This window comes from Girardinichthys multiradiatus, chromosome 10 (genome assembly GCF_021462225.1).
Source record: "Girardinichthys multiradiatus isolate DD_20200921_A chromosome 10, DD_fGirMul_XY1, whole genome shotgun sequence".
Taxonomy (NCBI): domain Eukaryota; kingdom Metazoa; phylum Chordata; class Actinopteri; order Cyprinodontiformes; family Goodeidae; genus Girardinichthys; species Girardinichthys multiradiatus.
Window position 1 is genome coordinate 18,564,249 of NC_061803.1, and position 19,020 is coordinate 18,583,268.

The 19,020-nt window shown below is 39.9% G+C and overlaps 2 protein-coding genes and 1 non-coding gene across 5 annotated transcripts in view; 1 reads left to right on the plus strand and 2 right to left on the minus strand.

Moving 5' to 3' along the window:
* Positions 1-3,324: 3,324 nt before the first annotated feature.
* trnag-ccc lies at positions 3,325-3,395 on the minus strand. The gene has a single exon. It is a non-coding gene; the product is annotated as a tRNA-Gly (tRNA).
* A 211-nt stretch (positions 3,396-3,606) lies between these two features.
* prdm9 (PR domain containing 9) lies at positions 3,607-11,009 on the plus strand. The gene is made up of 7 exons (XM_047376778.1): positions 3,607-3,735; positions 4,811-4,916; positions 5,009-5,101; positions 5,455-5,732; positions 7,264-7,331; positions 8,327-8,517; positions 8,611-11,009. The coding sequence occupies exons 2-7, from the start codon at positions 4,820-4,822 to the stop codon at positions 10,581-10,583; spliced, it is 2,700 nt and encodes an 899-aa protein (XP_047232734.1). The 5' UTR covers positions 3,607-3,735; positions 4,811-4,819; the 3' UTR covers positions 10,584-11,009.
* A 1,348-nt stretch (positions 11,010-12,357) lies between these two features.
* LOC124875019 (neurabin-2-like) overlaps positions 12,358-19,020 on the minus strand; it is a 34,552-nt gene continuing 27,889 nt past the window's right edge. For all 3 annotated transcript variants that reach the window (XM_047376781.1, XM_047376780.1, XM_047376779.1), the window contains 7 exons: positions 18,182-18,286; positions 16,805-16,937; positions 15,660-15,812; positions 15,492-15,545; positions 15,143-15,372; positions 14,027-14,123; positions 12,358-13,677 (listed from right to left, as the gene is read on the minus strand). In XM_047376781.1, the coding sequence (XP_047232737.1) occupies positions 13,627-13,677; positions 14,027-14,123; positions 15,143-15,372; positions 15,492-15,545; positions 15,660-15,812; positions 16,805-16,937; positions 18,182-18,286 (823 nt within the window). In that variant the 3' untranslated portion in view covers positions 12,358-13,626. The remainder of the gene's footprint in view (positions 13,678-14,026; positions 14,124-15,142; positions 15,373-15,491; positions 15,546-15,659; positions 15,813-16,804; positions 16,938-18,181; positions 18,287-19,020) is intronic.

Sequence of the window (19,020 nt, forward strand, 5' to 3'; positions counted from 1 at the left end):
TTGTTCACGAGTGAGGGGAGAATGGAGCGGGAGATTGACAGACGGATCGGTGCAGCTGCCGCAGTAATGGGGACGCTGTGTCAATTCTTTGTGGTGAAGAGAGAGCTGAAGCGAAGCTCTCGATTTACCGGTCTGTCTACGTTCCTACCCTCACCTATGGTCATGAACTTTGGGTCATGACCGAAAGAACGAGATCCCGGATACAAGCGGCGGAATGAGCTTCCTCCGTAGGGTGGCCGGGCACTCCTTTAGAGATAGGGTGAGGAGCTCGGCCATCCGGGAGGGGCCCGGAGTAGAGCCGCTGCTCCTCCACATCAAGGGAAGCCAGTTGGGGTGGCTCGGGCATCTATAACAGATGCCTCCTGGACGCCTTCCTTGGGAGGTGTTCCAGGCATGCCCCACCGAGAGGAGGTCCAGGGGACGGCCCAGTACACGCTGGAGGGACTATGTCTCTCGGCTGGCCTGGGAACGCCTTGGGAGTTCCCTGGACGAGCTGGAGGAGGTGTCTGGACAGAGGGACGTCTGGGTGTCTCTAGTGAGTCTGCTGCCCCCGCAAGCCGGTCCTGGATGAAGCGGAAGACGATGAGTATGAGTACGAGTATGTCAGTGTATTGCAATGGAATTGTACGTGAAGAACAAACCTAAAGTAGTGCATAATAATTAGGTGGAAGGAAGGTGAAGTTTTGTTTTGTTTTTTTGTTTTTTTTTTAGAAACATTTGAAAACTCTAAAAGTGTATTTGTATTCAGTCCCCTTCACTCTGATATCCTTAAATAAAATCCTAAGTAGTACATAAAATCCAACAGTGTGTAATTTCATCCAAGTTTTTGAAGATTTTGAAGATTTCAAAAATTTGGTAGAGATGAATTTAACTTTTTGCCTTTTATGCAAAACACTGTGTTAAATGGCCTGGACTTGTATATACTGTATATGTACATGTATATATATATATATATATATATATATATATATATATATATATACACACACACACACACACACACGCACTGACCACTTTATGAGGTACGCCTGTCCAACTGCTTGTTAACGCAAATTTCTAATCAGCCAATCACATGGCAGCAACTCAATGCATTTAGGCATGTCGACATGGTCAAGATGATCTGCTGCAGTTCAAACCGAGCATCAGAATGGGGAAGAAAGATGATTTAAGTGACCTTGAATGTGGCATGGTTATTGGTGCCAGACGGGCTGGTCTAAGTTTTTCAGAAACTGCTGATCTACTGGAATTTTCACGCACTACGATCTCTAGGGTTTACAGAGCATGATCCGAAAAAGAGAAAATATCCAGTGAGCGGCCGTTCTGTGGGCGCAAATGCCTTGTTGATGCCAGAGGTCAGAGGATTATGGCCAGACTGGTTCGAGCTGATAGAAAGGCAACAGTAACTCAAATACCCGCTCCTTACAACCAAGGCATGCAGAAGAGCATCGCTAAACGCACAACACGTTGAACCTTGAGGCGGATGGACTACAGCAGCAGAAGACCACACCAGGTGCCACTCCTGTCAGCTAAGAACAGGAAACTGAGGCTACAATTCGCACAGGCTCACTAAAATTGGGCACAAGAAGATTGGAAAAACGTTGCCTGGTCTGATGAGTCTCAATTTCTGCTGCGACATTCAGATGATAGGGTCAGAATTTGGCGTCAACAACATGAAGGCATGAATCCATCCTGCCTTGTATCAACGGTTCAGGCTGGTGGTGGTGGTGTAATGGTGTGGGGGATATTTTTTTGGCACACTTTGGGCCCCTTAGTACCAACTGAGCATCGTGTCAACACCACAGCCTACCTGAGTATTGTTGCTGACCATGTCCATCCCTTTATGACCACAGTGTACCCATCTTCTGATGGTTACTTCCAGCAGGATAAAGATGGAATCATCTCAGACTGGTTTCTTGAACAGGTGAGTGTATATATACCGGTCAAAAGTTTTAGATACACTTTTTCACTTAATGGGTCTCTCTATTTTCATGACCATCTGCATTGTAGATTCTCACCAAAGGCAACAAAACTATAAACACACATGGAATTATATATTAAACAAAAAGTGTGAAATGACTCTAAGCATTTTTATATTTTAGATCTTCAAAATAGCCACCCTTTGCTTTAATTACTGCTTTGCTCTCTTAACATTCTTTCCATGAGCTTCATGAGGTGGTCACCTGAAATGGTTCACCTGAAAAAGTCTTGAAAGAATTTCCCAAAGATTCATTGAGTCGGCCAATGGTTATTTCAGTCATCACAGCAAAGGACGGATACTTTAAGGAATCTAAAATACAAGACATATTTAACATTCTTTTACAATTTTTTGTTTGATACATAATTCAATGTTTTTATTCACCGTTTTGATGCCTTTAGTGAGAATCTACGGAAAAAATAAATGGTCATAAACATAAAGAAAACAATTAAATATAAAAGGTGTTCTAAAACGTTTGACCGTTATTGTATATATCAGAATCAGAATCAGCTTTATTGCCAAGTTCGTACATACAACAAACAAGGAATTTGACTCCGGAACACTTTGCTCTCTGTGTTTTTTGGGGGTTTTTGCTTTATAAGATATATTCTGCATGTCCTTAAATACATATATACAATACACACATATACAAGTTGGAATTGCAACTTCAGTATGAGGTTGTTTGGTACTCTATATGTGTATATATATGTGGGTGTGTGTGTGCGTGTGTGTGTGTGTGTGTGTGTTTATATATGTGTATGTATTATTTGATTGAGAGAAATCAAAGTAAAAACAAAGAAATAAAACCTAAAAAAATTTAGAATTCAAACTAAATATAAACAAACCTATGGTGTATTTGTCTTCGGTTGCCATCTAGTGGTCAGCAGGGAGAATACACAAAACAATGCAAATGATACGCTCTGGGATTTTCCTTACGCATCTCAATAAATTTATGCATGATGAATAACATTTCAGAAATGTTTATTTATAAATTTTCTGTGGTTTATTTTTCACACTTAATTTAAAATAATAATAGCTAACCAAATAATTGTGCGCACACCGATATTTTTATAGTAAAGCTAAAACCCCAATTTTACTTAAGAATTCAGATCCGGGGCATGTTAGGATTGATTGAAAGGAATGCAGTTATTCAATAATAAAACACATTATTAAACATACAACTGGCCTAATAATTGTGTAGTGTATCTAAATTTACACAAAATGTACATATTCACATCTTGCAACTATACTATTTTAATGCTTTCAAACTCTTCACTTGGTATTAATGCTTGATACGTAATTCAGTGACATCTGAAAAACACTGAAAGAAAAAGTAAAGATAAAACACGTGCGCCGCCCGGGAATCGAACCCGGGTCGCAAGAATGGGAATCTTGCATGATACCACTACACCAGCGGCGCCGTCGCACAGAAGTACCTCACAGCAGTATCTATGAAACAAGCCAAATACGGGGTCGTTGCATTCTGTGTATGTGTTAAATGTGGATACATCATTTATGGCTAACGGATGCTGTTTACATTTTATGATACCATAAGAAACAGGGCACATATTTCACAGGACGCTGGCCTTTTATTTTATTACAGAGCGGAATTTGTCTTCCCTTATGCTGAAAGAGGTTGTGTTTACTTCCGGAGTAGCTTCCTCTGGATGAAACCTCATGTTGCTAACGGCCAAAAAGATGTTTTTGAAAACTATTTACTTTAAATTTAGATTTTAGAGTTGCTGCAACTCGAAAAAAAGGTTTGTGGTTGTCTTTCGCTTTTTAATCTCTCAAGCCGAGGAAAGGATTTGTATTTAAAGACATGTTTTTACGTCAAGACGTATTATTTAGCCATATGAGGCTAATTATCACGTTACTGTTTTAGCTATGATGTCAATTTAATCTGATAAACAGATGTGCTTATTCATAACTGCGAAAAGACGAATTACTCCCTAGCAAACCTTAACCTCACTGGAATAATGAGGGAACATTGCTTTAATGTTACACAAGTGAACTTTAGACTTTCTAACCTTTGGGGCGCTTTATGTGGATGTTTTGCTAAAGATAAAGATTTTCCTCACAATTAGAAAAGATTCCATTAAGTCCTCTGAATGTTAATAGCTTTATTAACCTTGAGGGAACGTTTCCTGGAAGTTATTTAAAAATAACCTTTAGTAAAAGTTCCTCTTGTGTTCTCTGAAGGGTCGGGTCGAGAGTTTCTAACCTCTTACCTTTAGAGAAAGTCCCTCAGCCTCTCCTGAAAGTTAGATTATCAAATCTCTAGGGAATCTTTCCCGAATGTCATGTTAAGGTTACAGAGTTTGTTATTCCCTGGACATACTCTGGTTTCTAACCCTAGAGAACACATACTGAATGTCCTTTAAAGGTTACAGATTTTCTAATATTTAGAGAATGTTCTCTAGGTTACATTGTGAATGTTTTTGTTAACTTTTATGGAACTTTCATTCCATGAAATTTGTACTTTCACATTTGAACCAGCCCTTCAGATAACCTTTAGACAGTTGTCCTTGCAGGATCTTTAAAGGTCAAATAATCTGCAGTTTTCAGGGAACGTTCTTGAAATCCATCCATCCATCCATTCATGCGTGCCTTGCTTCATTCCTTCCATTGGTCCATCTGTGGTTTTGCCAGATACCAAGCTCTGATCCCTGGAGGAACCTCATGCATAAGTTCATTGTGTTTATTTATACAACGTGGGCTAACATAAATAGGATAAGTGAATAATTAGTTGGAGCTCAGTTGGCCTGACACCTACAAATGTCACACCACCAGAAACAGGAAGAGGCACTAATTTCTCTTTACTTCCTGCATAAGGGTTTACTCATGACGAACAAGAATGGCGAAGTAGAGTGGGTTGAGACAACTGAGGAGGTTGTTGAAACTGACGAGTGCCTCTCCCTGAAGGACAGCACCGCTGCAGGTTCAGTGTGATAACCATAATTTCATTTTTTGAAAATAAACCTTTTGCCTGCAAAAGCTTCTATAACTCTGTGTCTCTGCTTGTACCTAAAGTGGTAGCTGATTTACAGTCGACTGAAACATCACTCGAGAAACTGTTGAACACTGTGGGGCAAGGAGAAAGCACCGAGGGTCATGATGGCTTCTGTAAGCAAAAAGACAGGACACTTATTTCCTTGTTCTTTCCTTTTATAATGAACAGTTACATGTTAAACGTGTTGAACATTAGCATCAGTCTTCATGGTGGCTTTTGCATGGAAACACAACCTATAACCTATAGGTTTAAATAATAACAACTGTTTTGTTTGCATGGGGGAAATTATCTCTTATAGGCATTTTGTGCAAATGTTGAATTTAGCTGAATCAGTTTATGAGTGTAGATTCTACTAGTTACAACCATTTTGTTAAATTTGTGGATGATACCACAATATTTACAGATTTTAGCCACACAAGTAGACCCACTTTAATATTGTCTTTTTGTTTTTCTTTTACATTTCCAGGTTGTGAGGAGTGTCTGCCTCTCTTTCAGGATCAGAGTAATCCTGATCACATTAATGGGCCATCATTTGTTCTCGACTTTCCAACAACCATGGGTGTCTCACAACGAGCTCTCCTCACTTTACCCTTTGGCCTCATGATAGGCAGATCTAGTATTCCCAGTGCAGGAGTAGGGGTAATAAATCAAGGACCAGGGCTGTCTCCAGGAATGCATTTTGGACCATATGAGGGGAACGTAACAACGAAAGAAAATGCCATGACTAGTGACTTTTGCTGGGAGGTGAGTTACAGTCCCTTGCCCACGAATCCACATCCGGTTAACCTTAGTCACATTTTGTCATGTTACATCAATAAACATCCATGCATTTTATTGTGGGTTTATGTGACAGCCCAGTGCAAAGTGGTGCCTTACTGTGGAGTGGAAGAAAAATCATCCATGGTTTTCATTCTATTTTTACAAATGAATATTCAAAAAGTAAAGTGTGCATTTGTTTTTAAATCCGAAAGCTTCCTGTTTACTAAATCTGCAAACACACTTGTGTGAGATTCAGTCTCGCACAAGTGAGACTGAATCTCGCACAACTTTACCAGACAATCGGCATCGTGGAAATCAAGGAAGACAGCAGACAAGTCAGGGAGAAAGTTGTGAAAACGTTTAAAGCAGCTACCACCTAAACTGCCAGACAACAAGCGTATTTAACAGCAGCCTAGACACTTATGGTAACTCTTGGGGAGTTGCAGATCCGCAGCTCAGGTGGGAGAATCTATTGATAGGACAGCCATTAATCACACATCCCATGAAGCTTGCCTTTATGTACGAGTGACAAAAAAAAAGTGGTGGTTGTATCATGCTGTGTTTCTAAAGACAGAGGGAAGCTGATTTATAGGAAGACGAATAGAGCTAAATACAGAGCAAAACTTGTTGCAAAGAACGGCAGCGGTTCAACTTCCTGCAGGAAGAGCCACCTTAAATATGCACCCAGAGCTGTAATGGCATGGGTTCAATTTGAGCTGCATGATATTGTTATTTGATATGCATTTTATATGCAATAATGTTGGTGATTGTTATGATGACAATAAATAAAACAAATACTTAACAAACATTGTTGAGGTTTTTCTGTTTTGGGTTCACTGCAAACCTGGACCTCAGATAGTGAGTCGTCTATCCAGCTACTGGAAAACAAAATTGATTATTTCTCTTTATTGAATAAGTTGCATATGGGTACATATGCTGCTTTGGAAACAACATAGTTGTAGTTTCTTAACATCTTTACCAGAACATCTTAATGTCTTCTTAAAGCATTTTCTGCTTCACTGAACAACAAGCATCACCAAATATACTACTGGCCTAAAGAGCCTCAATGCATGGTACTTTTGCAATATTAAAATCCAATACTGCAATATTTTAATAACGATAAATTTGGAATATATTGTGCCACCTTGTTGATAAAGCATAATTCATTTGTTAAAATGGCCCAAGGTCCATACCTAAATTGAAAATCTATGGAAAAACTTGGAAAATTGATATTCAGAAGTTCTCTCTGTCCAGTCTGACTGAGCTTGAGCAAAAAGTGGGCAAAACTTTCAGTCTCTGGATGTGCAAAACTGGTGGTCACACACTCCACAAAACCATTTATAATTTCCTTTCCTCCTTACAATAATGCACTACTTTGTGTTGATCTGTAGCATACGATCCAAATAAAATACAAAACCAGAAAAGTTTAAAATCATTTTAGTAATCCTGAATCCAAACATTAAATTAAAAGTACTTGTGTTTGTTGCCATGCTTATGATATTATAATTTCCTCCAGATTCACAAAGGAGAAGACCAGTATGAGTACGTAGATGCCACCAACGACTCTTATTCAAACTGGATGAGGTATTGAATTCTGAATGTTTCTGTCCGTTTAACGTTTCTTGGTAGCAAAAAGACATTTAAGCAAGGTGTACTGAACTAGAATAAAATAGATAGCATATTTTTGATAGGTTTAAGAATTCATGATTATCAAAACCTCTCTGTGTAGGCACAGCCAGAAACTGACAGTATTTTCTCTTGAACCTTTTCTTTTTTAAAACGTCTGCAAACCATTCCAGCATATCAAATATCAGCTTATGGGACAAGTTCTGGCTGGGCCATTTTTTTGGCTTTAGCAGGACTTAGAGAGGTGGTCACAATAATTCCACAGGCACCTAAATGATTTCTCGTAAGATCATATTACACCCCAATCATTCTGTACAGTTGCGTACAAGCTTATATCCATTCTTGCTCTAAAGTGTTTTTTCTCTACTTTGTTTTAAAAACCAAACAAATCACAGAAGCCTCAAAATTGACATCTTGGGAATTTTCACATTTTTTTTGTTGCATTCAGTGAGAAAAGAAAACAAAAACATAATATTTTAGTGTTTAGGATGCTGAATAAACAGTTGTCTATTGATATTTATAACTGGGCGATTAAGTGGAGCACCACTGCTCTTACAGTTAAATCCAAAATAATTATTTTAAATTTAGCAACATGTTTTGTCTGAGTGGAAGTAATAAAAAAGTTTATAAGTGGACCTGCCAGAATGCCAACTTGAACCTAATGGAGAATCTGCAGAGGGAGATAAAGATTAGGGCGATGGTAAGGAGGACTTCCAGCCTCAAGGACTAGGAACTCAACTGCAGAGATAAATTGTGGAGACGTGCAAAACGCTATCAAACAATTTTAAGAAATGTTTGATTGCTGTAATGCTAATAAGGATTTGTCCATCAATTGTTGAGTAGGAAATACATATTTGTTAACGTGACTTTTCTTTTTAAATGACAAAAAAACAGATAAATGTTAACTACATGTTCTATTTAACACAACTCTATTGCTCTGTGTTTTTGCATAGGTATGTGAACTTTGCTCGCAACAAGGACGAGGCCAACCTGTTGGCAGTCCAGTACAAAGGCAGCATCCTGTTCCACTGCTGCCGTGCCGTACCGACGGGAGATGAGCTCACAGTATGGCCCAGCAGCCAACTGCTCGCCCATCTCAGCAGAGATTGGACGGAGATGTTGTCTTTAAAGATGAACATAACAGGTAGCTATTCACCTTTCAAACAATAATATCTTTTTCAGTGACCTAATTGGAATAAGTTGCTTATGATTTCCCATGTTTTCTCTGAAATTGCAGAGAGCAGTGAGTCTTCGTCGTCCCCAATTTTCCTGTGCCCCAACTGTCTTCTCTCATTCACTACGGAGAGCTTCCTCCTCCGCCATATAGAACACTTTCACTCGCAGCCTAAAGCAGATGAGGCAGGCGGTGAGGAAAACCACGCTTCTGAAGACGACCCTTCCCCGTCTCTTGTGATGCTTGTCGATCCAGTTAAATCCAAAACGTGCGATGATTGTGGGAAAGTTTTTAAACAAGTCCCCCACCTCAGGAGGCACAAGCTGTGCGTGCACTCCAACAAGCGGCCTTACTGTTGCTTGCATTGCAGGAGAAGTTTCAGCCAGGCGTCCGGTTTGCTCAGACACCAAAGTGTTCATAGAAAACAGGGTTTTGGAAAACCTGCAGTCTCGAACAAATTGGTCTCTGCAGCAGAGAGCTCACCACTGAAAGGAGAACTTTCAAACACGGCTGCAGCAGCTATGTCTGAGGAGATAAAAGAAATCAACTCAACTGAGGATCCCCAAGTGAATGTGGATGTTGGTGGCGATGAGAAGACACTTGCTGGGGAAGCAGCAACACACCAGCTGGATTGTTCAGTTTGTGGGAAGAGCTTCACAAGTGAAGCACACTTCAAGAAGCACAAGGCAACTGTTCATGAGAATTTACGCCCTTATGTCTGTTCTGTGTGCCAAAAATGCTTCAGCCAGTACAACGACCTGCACAGACACCTGCAAAGTCACCGAAAGCAAAACAGACCTGGAAAGAAAATGACTGAGGATTCAGAGGACGCTGCCACAATGCCATTTAGCTGTGGCGAGTGTACAGTGGCTTTCTCTACTGTGGACGCCCTGCAGCAGCACATAAATGAGCTGCACTCCGAGGAGTTGGCTGCTGAAAGTCAAGAAAGCAGTTTAGCTCCTACTGCAGAAACCAAAGACCCCACCTTAAACCTTGCCTCTCTGAGGCCTCAGCGGCTCAAAGCCAGGTCTAAAGTATCTGCCGTCACCAAGCTTGTAGCACCTAAATGCAAAGCAAACGCTCAGCCAGAGGCCTCTGCAGTCAGAAATACAAAAATAATGAAATACAATTGGTTTAGCTGCAATCACTGCAAACAAACATATGGAAACCCAGATGATCTTAAAGCACATAAGTGCACTTTAAAGCCATTGAAGTGTGGTCAGTGTGGCGCTGCTTTTGGTAAGTCTAGTCTGCTCAGGAGACATAAGCAGATGGAGCATGGAAGAGTGAAATCTTTCTGTTGTGACTCCTGTGATAAAGGCTTCTCTACGTCTGCAAAGCTTAAACAGCATCAGAAAAACAAATCTTGTCAGAAGTACCATTGCACCTCCGAGCTTTTCTCTTGCTCCTTCTGCCAGTTCTCCTTCACCATGAAGAGTTATCTAATCAAACACATCAAGAGGCACCACCCCATGGAGTTTGTGTCACGCTGCCCATCAGACAGCTTGATGGACCCACTGGAGGAGAAAGAGGGGGAGTACATGTGCTCGGACTGTGGGACACATTGCATGGACGCAGAATCTCTCAGATCTCATACGTGCATCAGGCAGCTGAAGGTTCTGTATTTGTGCAACGACTGCGGGAAGAGCTTCACCAACCACTACGGTCTGAAGCAGCACCAGCGCATTCACACGGGCGAGAAGCCTTACAGCTGCATCCACTGCAGCAAGAGCTTCTCCTATGTGGGCCAGCTGAACGTGCACCTCAGGACTCACACCGGGGAGAAACCCTACCTGTGCACCCACTGCGGCGAGAGCTTCCGCCAGTCGGGAGATCTGAAGAGACACGAGAGGAAGCACACGGGCGTGAGGCCGCACATCTGCAGCGAGTGCAGCAAGAGCTTCAGCCGCCCGCAGAGCCTGAAAGCTCATCTGCTGCTTCATCAGGGACAGAGACTGTTCAAATGCAGCCAGTGTGGGAAGAGCTTTTCCAGAAACTATCATCTCAGAAGGCACCATCAGAAGGTGCACACATAGACAGAACACATTATACGGACTGTCATTACTTTGAAAGAGCTCAAATTACCCCAGGTAAATCACTTGATAGATGGCTGTATTTAGGAGTCTAAATAAACCTTTGCAAAGGTCATTTTAGAAGCTTAATGTTAGCCTGTTTTTATTTCTTCCTAAAACCTGTTATTATGTGGGTTGGTGATAAAGGTGTTAATAGAAAACACAGTAGTGTCAAAATTTATACCATCTTCCTGTTGATTTGTGATGAACGTGAAGAATTTGGAAAAAGCTCCCCTTCATTATGCCATCCACTTTGTGCAAACCATTTCTTCTCATTACAGCAAAACATCCCCACAGCATGATGCTGCTGCCACCATGTTTTATAGTTAGCACAGTGTTCCAAAGCCTCACCCCTGCTCCTACAAATAAACGTAATCTTTAAACGGTAAAGAGCCTTGTTAAATGCTTTTCTTATTTAAAAGAAATGGGACCATGGTAGATCGTTTCAAAAATGTTTTACCTTAAAAGTGACCTATATTCAGTACACTTTAAATTATCAAAGCTTTTTGTTTAAAAAATGTAAAAAGTTTGAAAGGTGCAACAGCTTGGTCGCATAAGTGTTCACAGCCTTAAAATTAATAAGCTTTTGAAGCAGGTTTTAACTGGAATCAACAATTAATCTCCTGTAGTTGGAGTCCGTTAACATACCAGATGCTAACTTACATTTGCTGCAAAAATTTAGCAAATCAGTAATATGCGATATCGCCTCATGTTTATTGCCCTGTCAGTGTGACTTGACAGATTTTCTGTGAGATCTAGTTCTGGAGTCTCCGCAAGCCATTCCAAAACTTAGTTTTTTCCTCATAAAGCTATTGTTTTATTAATTTGGTTCTGATTCACAGTGATGCTGAAAAATAAAATCCCTCTTTATCTTTAGCTTTCTAGCACCTGAAGGTTTCAATGAAATAAATGGCTCATTAGCAGGCCTCTGCAGAAGTGAGTGACATACCGATGAGGGAATACTGCCATTTGATCCTGGTGTGTTGGAGACAGGATGCTTCTAAAAGTTAAAGGATAGTAGCTCTCGAGGACTGGACTTGGGCAGCCTTGAGCTAGAGGATGCAAATAAGCGTCACAAAAATCCTTCAAAAACAACTACTGTAAACTTTACTTCAGGTTCCACAGATTAAGTATAATTTATAGTAGTTTACCCCAATAAAACAACTGGCTCAATTTGGCCCTATTTGACTCCACTTGGCTCGCTTTGCAAGTGTTTCCATAACAGGTTTTTCCATACTGTACGTCGGTTCGCCATCAGATACTGTTCCCCCTGCATCTCCGCACCGCCCAGGCGGCAAGAAACGCTTCGGCCACTGTCAATGCTCAAACATCGTATTTTGGTGAAACTGACCTGCCTTTATTGAGCTAGTGTGCTCTCATCAGATAAACTGATATATGTCAGTTTATAGATAGCCTTTATATATGCCCAAACACACGACTGCAGGAGGCGGAGCTTTAGCCGTCAGTGGGTCAGTGGAAACACAACTGGTGCTGTACCGAGTGGAGCGGAGCCACGCTGGCCAAAACGAGCTAGTGGAAAAGGGGCATAAGACTGATTCAGTATCAGTTTAAAGGTGGGCAACCAGCTTATTGCACCTTTTCTATTTTCTACTTTTGTAGAAAATAGACACGCAGCTAAATACCAGCATACGGTTGTTTGAACTGAAAAAAAGAAATTAAGGAAATATAACCAATAAACTAAGATTTGTCATGGTTTGAAAAAAAAAACAACTGCTCCTCACTGTTGACCATTTATTCCACAAAACATACAATGCAAAGCATGTGCACTGTACAAGCCTTAATAATTATGAAAATAGTCATAACCATGCCTGTTTTTTTTTTTGATTAAGTAATCCTAAATTTTGTTTTTATTACCATCCTGATCTACTACTTGGTTTAAACATGACACAGTACAGCTTTGTCTATTCGATTACCTTTTTCTTTGCTTTTGTCCATTTTTTTGTTTCTTGACTACATTATAAATATTATGCAAATTGAAAATATTGAGGTCTGACCTGAACTATACAAACATACTGCAACGACAGGTGACTGCTTTAAACTGTGCAGAAACTGAAACAGGTAGAAACCTGGCAGTGTTTTTCCATGTGCTACACGCGGCGGTGTCAAGTGCAGCTGCTGGTTCAAGACGAAAACTTCGCTGCTGGTAACGACTTTGAAAAAGTGTTTTTTTTTTCCAGTCTGGTAATGGTTCAGGTATTGGTAGTTCCAGTTACACAAGTCTTTAACAACATCCATTTGAAGGAAAAAACAGAGATCTGTTGTTACTTGTTCCACAGAAGTTCCAGGTTTGTTTCTTGTGGTCCATTTTTCTAAAAGACACAAGGGATCGGAACCAGTGGAACAATCGGTTTTTGATGGGTTTCGGTGGATAGAAAATACACAAACACTTCCAGAAGGTAGGCAGCAAGGTTAAGTGATGAGACCTCTAAAAGAAGGTTACCATTACTACAATTTTGAAATCATGTCCCACTTGTTCCCATTTTCCTTCTTCCATCCATGTACCGCCGTGCCGTCGTCTTCAGTGCATTCTCCTTCCTTTTTTTCCACATCCTTATCAAGTAAAATATACAACAACCTTCCAATCTCGGTTTATATTATGTTAAATGTTATCCACATTAAAATTTTTACAACCCAAACTGAAAACACACAGTATCACATCTGTACAAAAACTGAAGGAAATGGTCACAATACCAGGTAAACCAAAGAAAGGGTTTTGTTTTTGGCAATGGAAAGCAACAGCAACAAATTATGGGGAAAAACAAATGCTAAAATTAAAAAAAGGGTTACATTTAGAGTCTGTGTCTGTGGTGTTTCATGGTTTCAATGAACAATAACAGAAAAGAAAAAAAACGCGGTTAAAAAGGTTAAATGGCTGAAACACAAGGCCTGAAGACACAGAGCGTGTGACCGGGGTCATGTTGGACACAGATGATACCCTGCAGTTCAGTTCATCAGGTGAAGTTTAACGTGGAATGAAAAAAGGCTTTTATAAGGGTTCAGATTTAAGTTCCTCCACCCGGACCTCCAGGTCAGCCACCTAGAAAAGAGAAGATAAGTAATTTAGGGTGACCAGCTGCTGCAGAGTTACATTTCTGTAAAACAACTGGTTGAAATAGCAGCTTAATTAGACCAAAATATTGGCAATTTCTACTTCAATAAGATACTTTAAAGTTACTTTTGTTCAGTGCTGCCATTTTTGCTTATAGTAACCACCTTTTGGGTTTTTTTGTATTGTTTAGGACATATAATTTGAACATCCGAGGGCCTTTTTGTGCTTTAATTGCTTACTTAATTTGAAAACGTGCGAAAAAATCTGTTTTTATATCATAGCATGAACGCATTGTTTACATACACTTTAAACATTAACTTTAAACATCAACCCTTACCTGTTCCTGAAGTTGTCCCGACTCCTCTTTCAGAAGAGATGCTTCAGCTCCAACATGCGCACATCGCTCTGTTTCCTTCTTTAGGTACTCAATCTCCCTGTTTGAGAAATCAGAGCAAAGCATCAAGCAAAAACACACTCTGAGCTTTCATATACATCCCCTCCTCACGTATTGGCACCCTTGCTAAATATGTAAAAAGCTTAAAAATAGCATAATCTCATAAAATTTTACAAAAGGACAACATAATCATTTAGTGGGGAACAAAATCTCACATTAATAAATAATATTTACATTGTCATCAGTCCCACAATATTGGCCTCCCAGACCGTTCTCTATACAGATGTCCTATGATATTCTAATTTTAGCACTTCATTCTTACATTTTCTAAATTGGAAGGTTTTTTTTTATAAGATAATAGACGTTTGAGAAAAAGATGTTTTCTCAGGGGTTTATTTTTCATTTTGTCCCAGCAAAATATGAAACAGCAGTGCTAAAGTTGGCATTCAGTTCAGCAATAGGGGTAATTGGCTTCTGAAGAAATCTGGACAGGATTGTCATAGATTTAAATCCTTTAAAGCATGTTGCAGGATGTATAATACCATTATGTCACAAAAATCCAAATAACAGAAATTACAGTAATAAACTAAATCCATTTCAAGAATGCTGGGTCTTGTTTAAAACACAGAATTTGAATCATCTAAAGGTTTTTGCTTAAGGGTGATTTCATCTACCATCAACTTAAAAACCAAAATGATCAATGAGGTGGAAAACAAATCAAGTTGTGCCAAACCAAAGTGAAAGGTCATCATTAAAAAGTAAATCAACATACGTTTTTTTATTTTTCCTGAAATTCAGATTTTTATCTTTTTGTTTATCAAACAAGTTACAAAGTTATTACACGTTTGAATATAGCTACTCATCTAAACCTGAAAATATCTAATAATCTCATCTAAACTTGAAAATATCTACAGTCAGAGTAATATTCAACGCTGGGTGGGTATGTTTATTTATCCAACGCTCACAAATGACTCACAACATGGGTTAATTTTTTTTCCTAGATTTCTATCTCTTTGCCAATAGGTGTGAATGCTGTTGTATGTGTTCAGACTGTCTTACTTCTGCTGGTATTCCTTTATCAGCCGCTTGGCTTTGCTGTATTTGCGCTCCAGGGCCTGATACTGAGCCTGGGTCTCCTTCAGGTGCTCATCCACAGCCTGGCACAGGCTCTGAGCCTCCATCCAGTAGCCCTCCAGCTTCTCCATTCGCTCTTTGTTCTCCTGCAGGGTTTGCTCCAGCTGAGCCTTGTCCATACGCCAGCGCTGCTTCTCCTGCTCAGCATGGTGCAGCTGCAGGGACAAATACATAGTCAATTTCAACAAAATAAGAAGACTTTTATCATTAAAATGCTGCTCTGTAAAGATTTTGTTTAGTTTTTATATAAAATAATATTAGGCTTCAGCCTCACCTTTCTCTTCAGCTGCTGGATCTCCGCCTGGGTCACAGCATGCTTTATGTGGAGCTTTACCAAGGAAATGAAATACATTTTTAATACTTGTGTTAATGTTAGGTACTAAAGCAGAGATGAGCTGTGATTACACATGAAATGTTCCACTTCGAGAGATTCATGTCTCACCTCCTTATATTTGTGGGCGAGTTTCTCAGGGTCTGTCTCCAGAGGTGACATGTCCTCATTCTCTGCCAAGTCAAACACCTCGATGGCGTTGGGATACGGTGGGCTGGCCTCCTCGTCCTCATCCTCTTCCTCATCTGTGCCATATTCACCACCCTGGAGGAACACGTTCACAGAGAAAATCAGGCAGGTAGAAGTTGAAAACCACTGATCACTTTAAACAACTGAAATGCAGTTTCTTCTCAGCAGTACAAAAAAATAAAAAAAGGAGAAATATATAGAGAAAGATATATATTTTTTCCATTTTAGTTTAAGTTAAATAATCATTGAAAGTTAATGATGGACCATTTCAGCAGTCACTGTGTGGAAAATTTTATTCCCAAGAAAAGAAACGTACAGTTGTTTAATGTTTGGATAACATGTCCCACCCATGTATCGACCTTAAATGCCCACTAGATGGAGTACAACTCAAACGATCCTTCCTGCTTTCTTTTCAAGAACCACCCTGTTCTCACTCTCTAATGCAGGGGGTGAGAATGGTCCTTAAAGAACCTCCCTATGTGGTCCTACAAGGAAACCAAAAACCATTTAAGCACAAATGCTATAATCATGAAAAAAGAGCAGACAGTATTCAAGACCTAATTTTAAAACAGCAACGAGCTTCTGAAGGCAGAATAATCTTAGTTATCCCTGATTTGGCTCTGTTTCTGAGCTAAGCATACTGCATTATCATGTGGTTTTAATGGATAAATGTCATAATCCAAACCATAATCCAAGGTTAAATTTTGTTTCTGGACAGCTTATAAAAGGTCAGGTTTACCTTTGAAGCTATTTAGTGATGGTGTTATATAGAAATCTAATGCTAAACAATAAGTTTATTTTATGTATTATTTCTATAAGAAACACATCACCTGACAACACTCACATTTTTATATCAAAATTTCATCCTTTTCCTGCCTGAGCTTTTGCGGGTTCTCAGTTCCTTTTAAAGCATGATTAAAACTTCCCAATTAATTGATGGTAAATATTTCCAGTTTTCAGACATTAACTATGGATAAAATACAGACTAAGAAAAATAGTGAGTCTAGGAAAGAGAAAGGGATGCATGGATGGACAGACGATCAGAAGGATGGTCAGATGGATCTAACCTCTTGTTCATCCATGTATTGATTGTAGCGCTGCTCCATCATTTCCCTCTGCCAGCGCTCCTGCTCCAGGGTCTGCTGGATGAGCTGGGCCACTTCGCTCTGCTCGCCAGGCTTCTCTCGCCCAATCACAAACCTGTTATCAAACACTCATCAGTAAGGACTCTGACGGGGGGGGGGGGGGGGGGGGGGGGCACAACAAGAACTACTGGTCAGGACCACTTCAGAAGAGGAAAGACTGGCTCCTTAGATCCAAAGTGCAAACTAACTGGAGGTGAATTAGGATTTTTGCACAAAACTGTCTCTGAAGTTCATAATAATATGTAATGGTTCGTTTTTCTATCAACAAGGAGCATTAGCGCTGTCTCTTTAAGTATTTTTCTTCTATGGTGAACTGTTACTACCTTCCTGTTTACTGCCAAACAAAGACCTTGTCTTTAGAGCAACTCACTGCAGTTTCTAAAATCAAACCCTTCAGTCTGCCTCTGTTTTAGCTCCTTGAACAGATCATTGCAGAGGATATAAGATGCCTGATAGAGGTTCACAAATCTCTGTCAAATTACAGCTGACATTACATTGAACCGTCGCAAAGCAACAGATGGTCGCTGAGCCAGCCTCTGTCGTCTTTTAATTAACTACAGCATTTACGGGTAATTAAATGTTCACACACGCGCTTCCTGTCCCGGTCCATTTGTTTCCCTGACAGTTCTTCCTGAATTGGTCTGTCAGCCCCTCCACCACCACTGCAGCAGATCCATAATGTATGAGCTGATCTGTAGGGGTCTCTGATCTTTGCAAGTCACATTACACTAACAGTTATCCCAACAGCTCTGGCCACAAAAAAACTCCTGAATTATGAATGAGCCTTAACAACAAAAGGTGCCCACAGAAACAACAAAACTCCAAAGAGCAAAAAGCTGCAAATAGCCTCCTGGCATTTCAAACTGACACTTAAGATCCAGACTGTATTTGCTGACGTTACCAGAGTCTTTGGACTTTATTCAAATTGTCCCTAAAATGGAGCTCTTTAAACACAGAAGGCTATAATCATGACTCTGTGAGAGTTGCAATATAAATCTACAGTCTGGTAAAATAAATGGGCAGGATGTGGTAGAAGTCCATCCTGCTTGTGAGACGGGCTGTGGGTAAATATATCAAAAGGAAACCATCTGTTAACAGAAGAATGCTGGATGTCAAATGAAGCTGCAATAGACGTCCTGGTCACAGAGAAGGCCTTGCAAGAACCGCAAAACGACATCCTCCCAGTAGTAAAAGTTAACTTTGTAATACTGCAACATCACCCTAACCTGATAACTGTAACATGGATGCAAAACTGGGTCACGGCGGGCCTGATCACGGCAAGGTTACGAAAACTCTTACTTGACAGTTCCTGAGGTGTTCCTGAGTACGGAGGCGGCAAAGCTTTGGGTGACTCCCACCAAGCTGGTCCCGTCCACCTCCACAATCAGATCATTCACCTGGATCCTATAGAGACATTTCAACAGATTTACAGCAAATCATTCAAAAAAAGGTTTTTGGTTGACTGCCTGATAAACCCACTAAAGATAAACTACATTCCTTAACCTTGGCAGCAAAAGCCAAAATATTTGAAACACAATAAACAGAACTACTCAAAACTATTATTATCATTACCAGACTCCTAATTTTTTCAGAATTTACTTGATTTGATTTCCTCTGAAGTTTTTTTTTCACGCTTTTAAATCCTGAATGGGTTTAAAATGTGGAGCATGTCAGGTTAGGTGAGGGCAAACTGAGCATTTGAATTTTTAAGCTGCTGAATGCAATCTATGAAGTTCAACATGTTGTCTGGACTGACTGACGCCCTACCTGCATGTTAATGCGCAGACCTAATGCAGCCAATCGTATCAAACTCACAAATAATGAACACTTCTTACATGGATATGTTCCATTCTTCATCAATACATTTAAATAAATGGTTTAATCAAAACCTATTATTTGTCCTTTACGATGTGCACTAATGACTGAAATAAGTCCTGAATTTGTTGATTTGCTGTTCAGTTATTATATTTGACATTTACAACATGCTGAACATTCTGGCTTTTTATGTTTTAATACATAGAAAATAAAGACTTTATTTTGTTCATTTATGTCATGCTTAAGTTGGCATTATATACCTCCAGGCTGTTTTGTACATTGTGGCATATCAAACTTCTTAATCATTTTTCTGTAGCATGCAT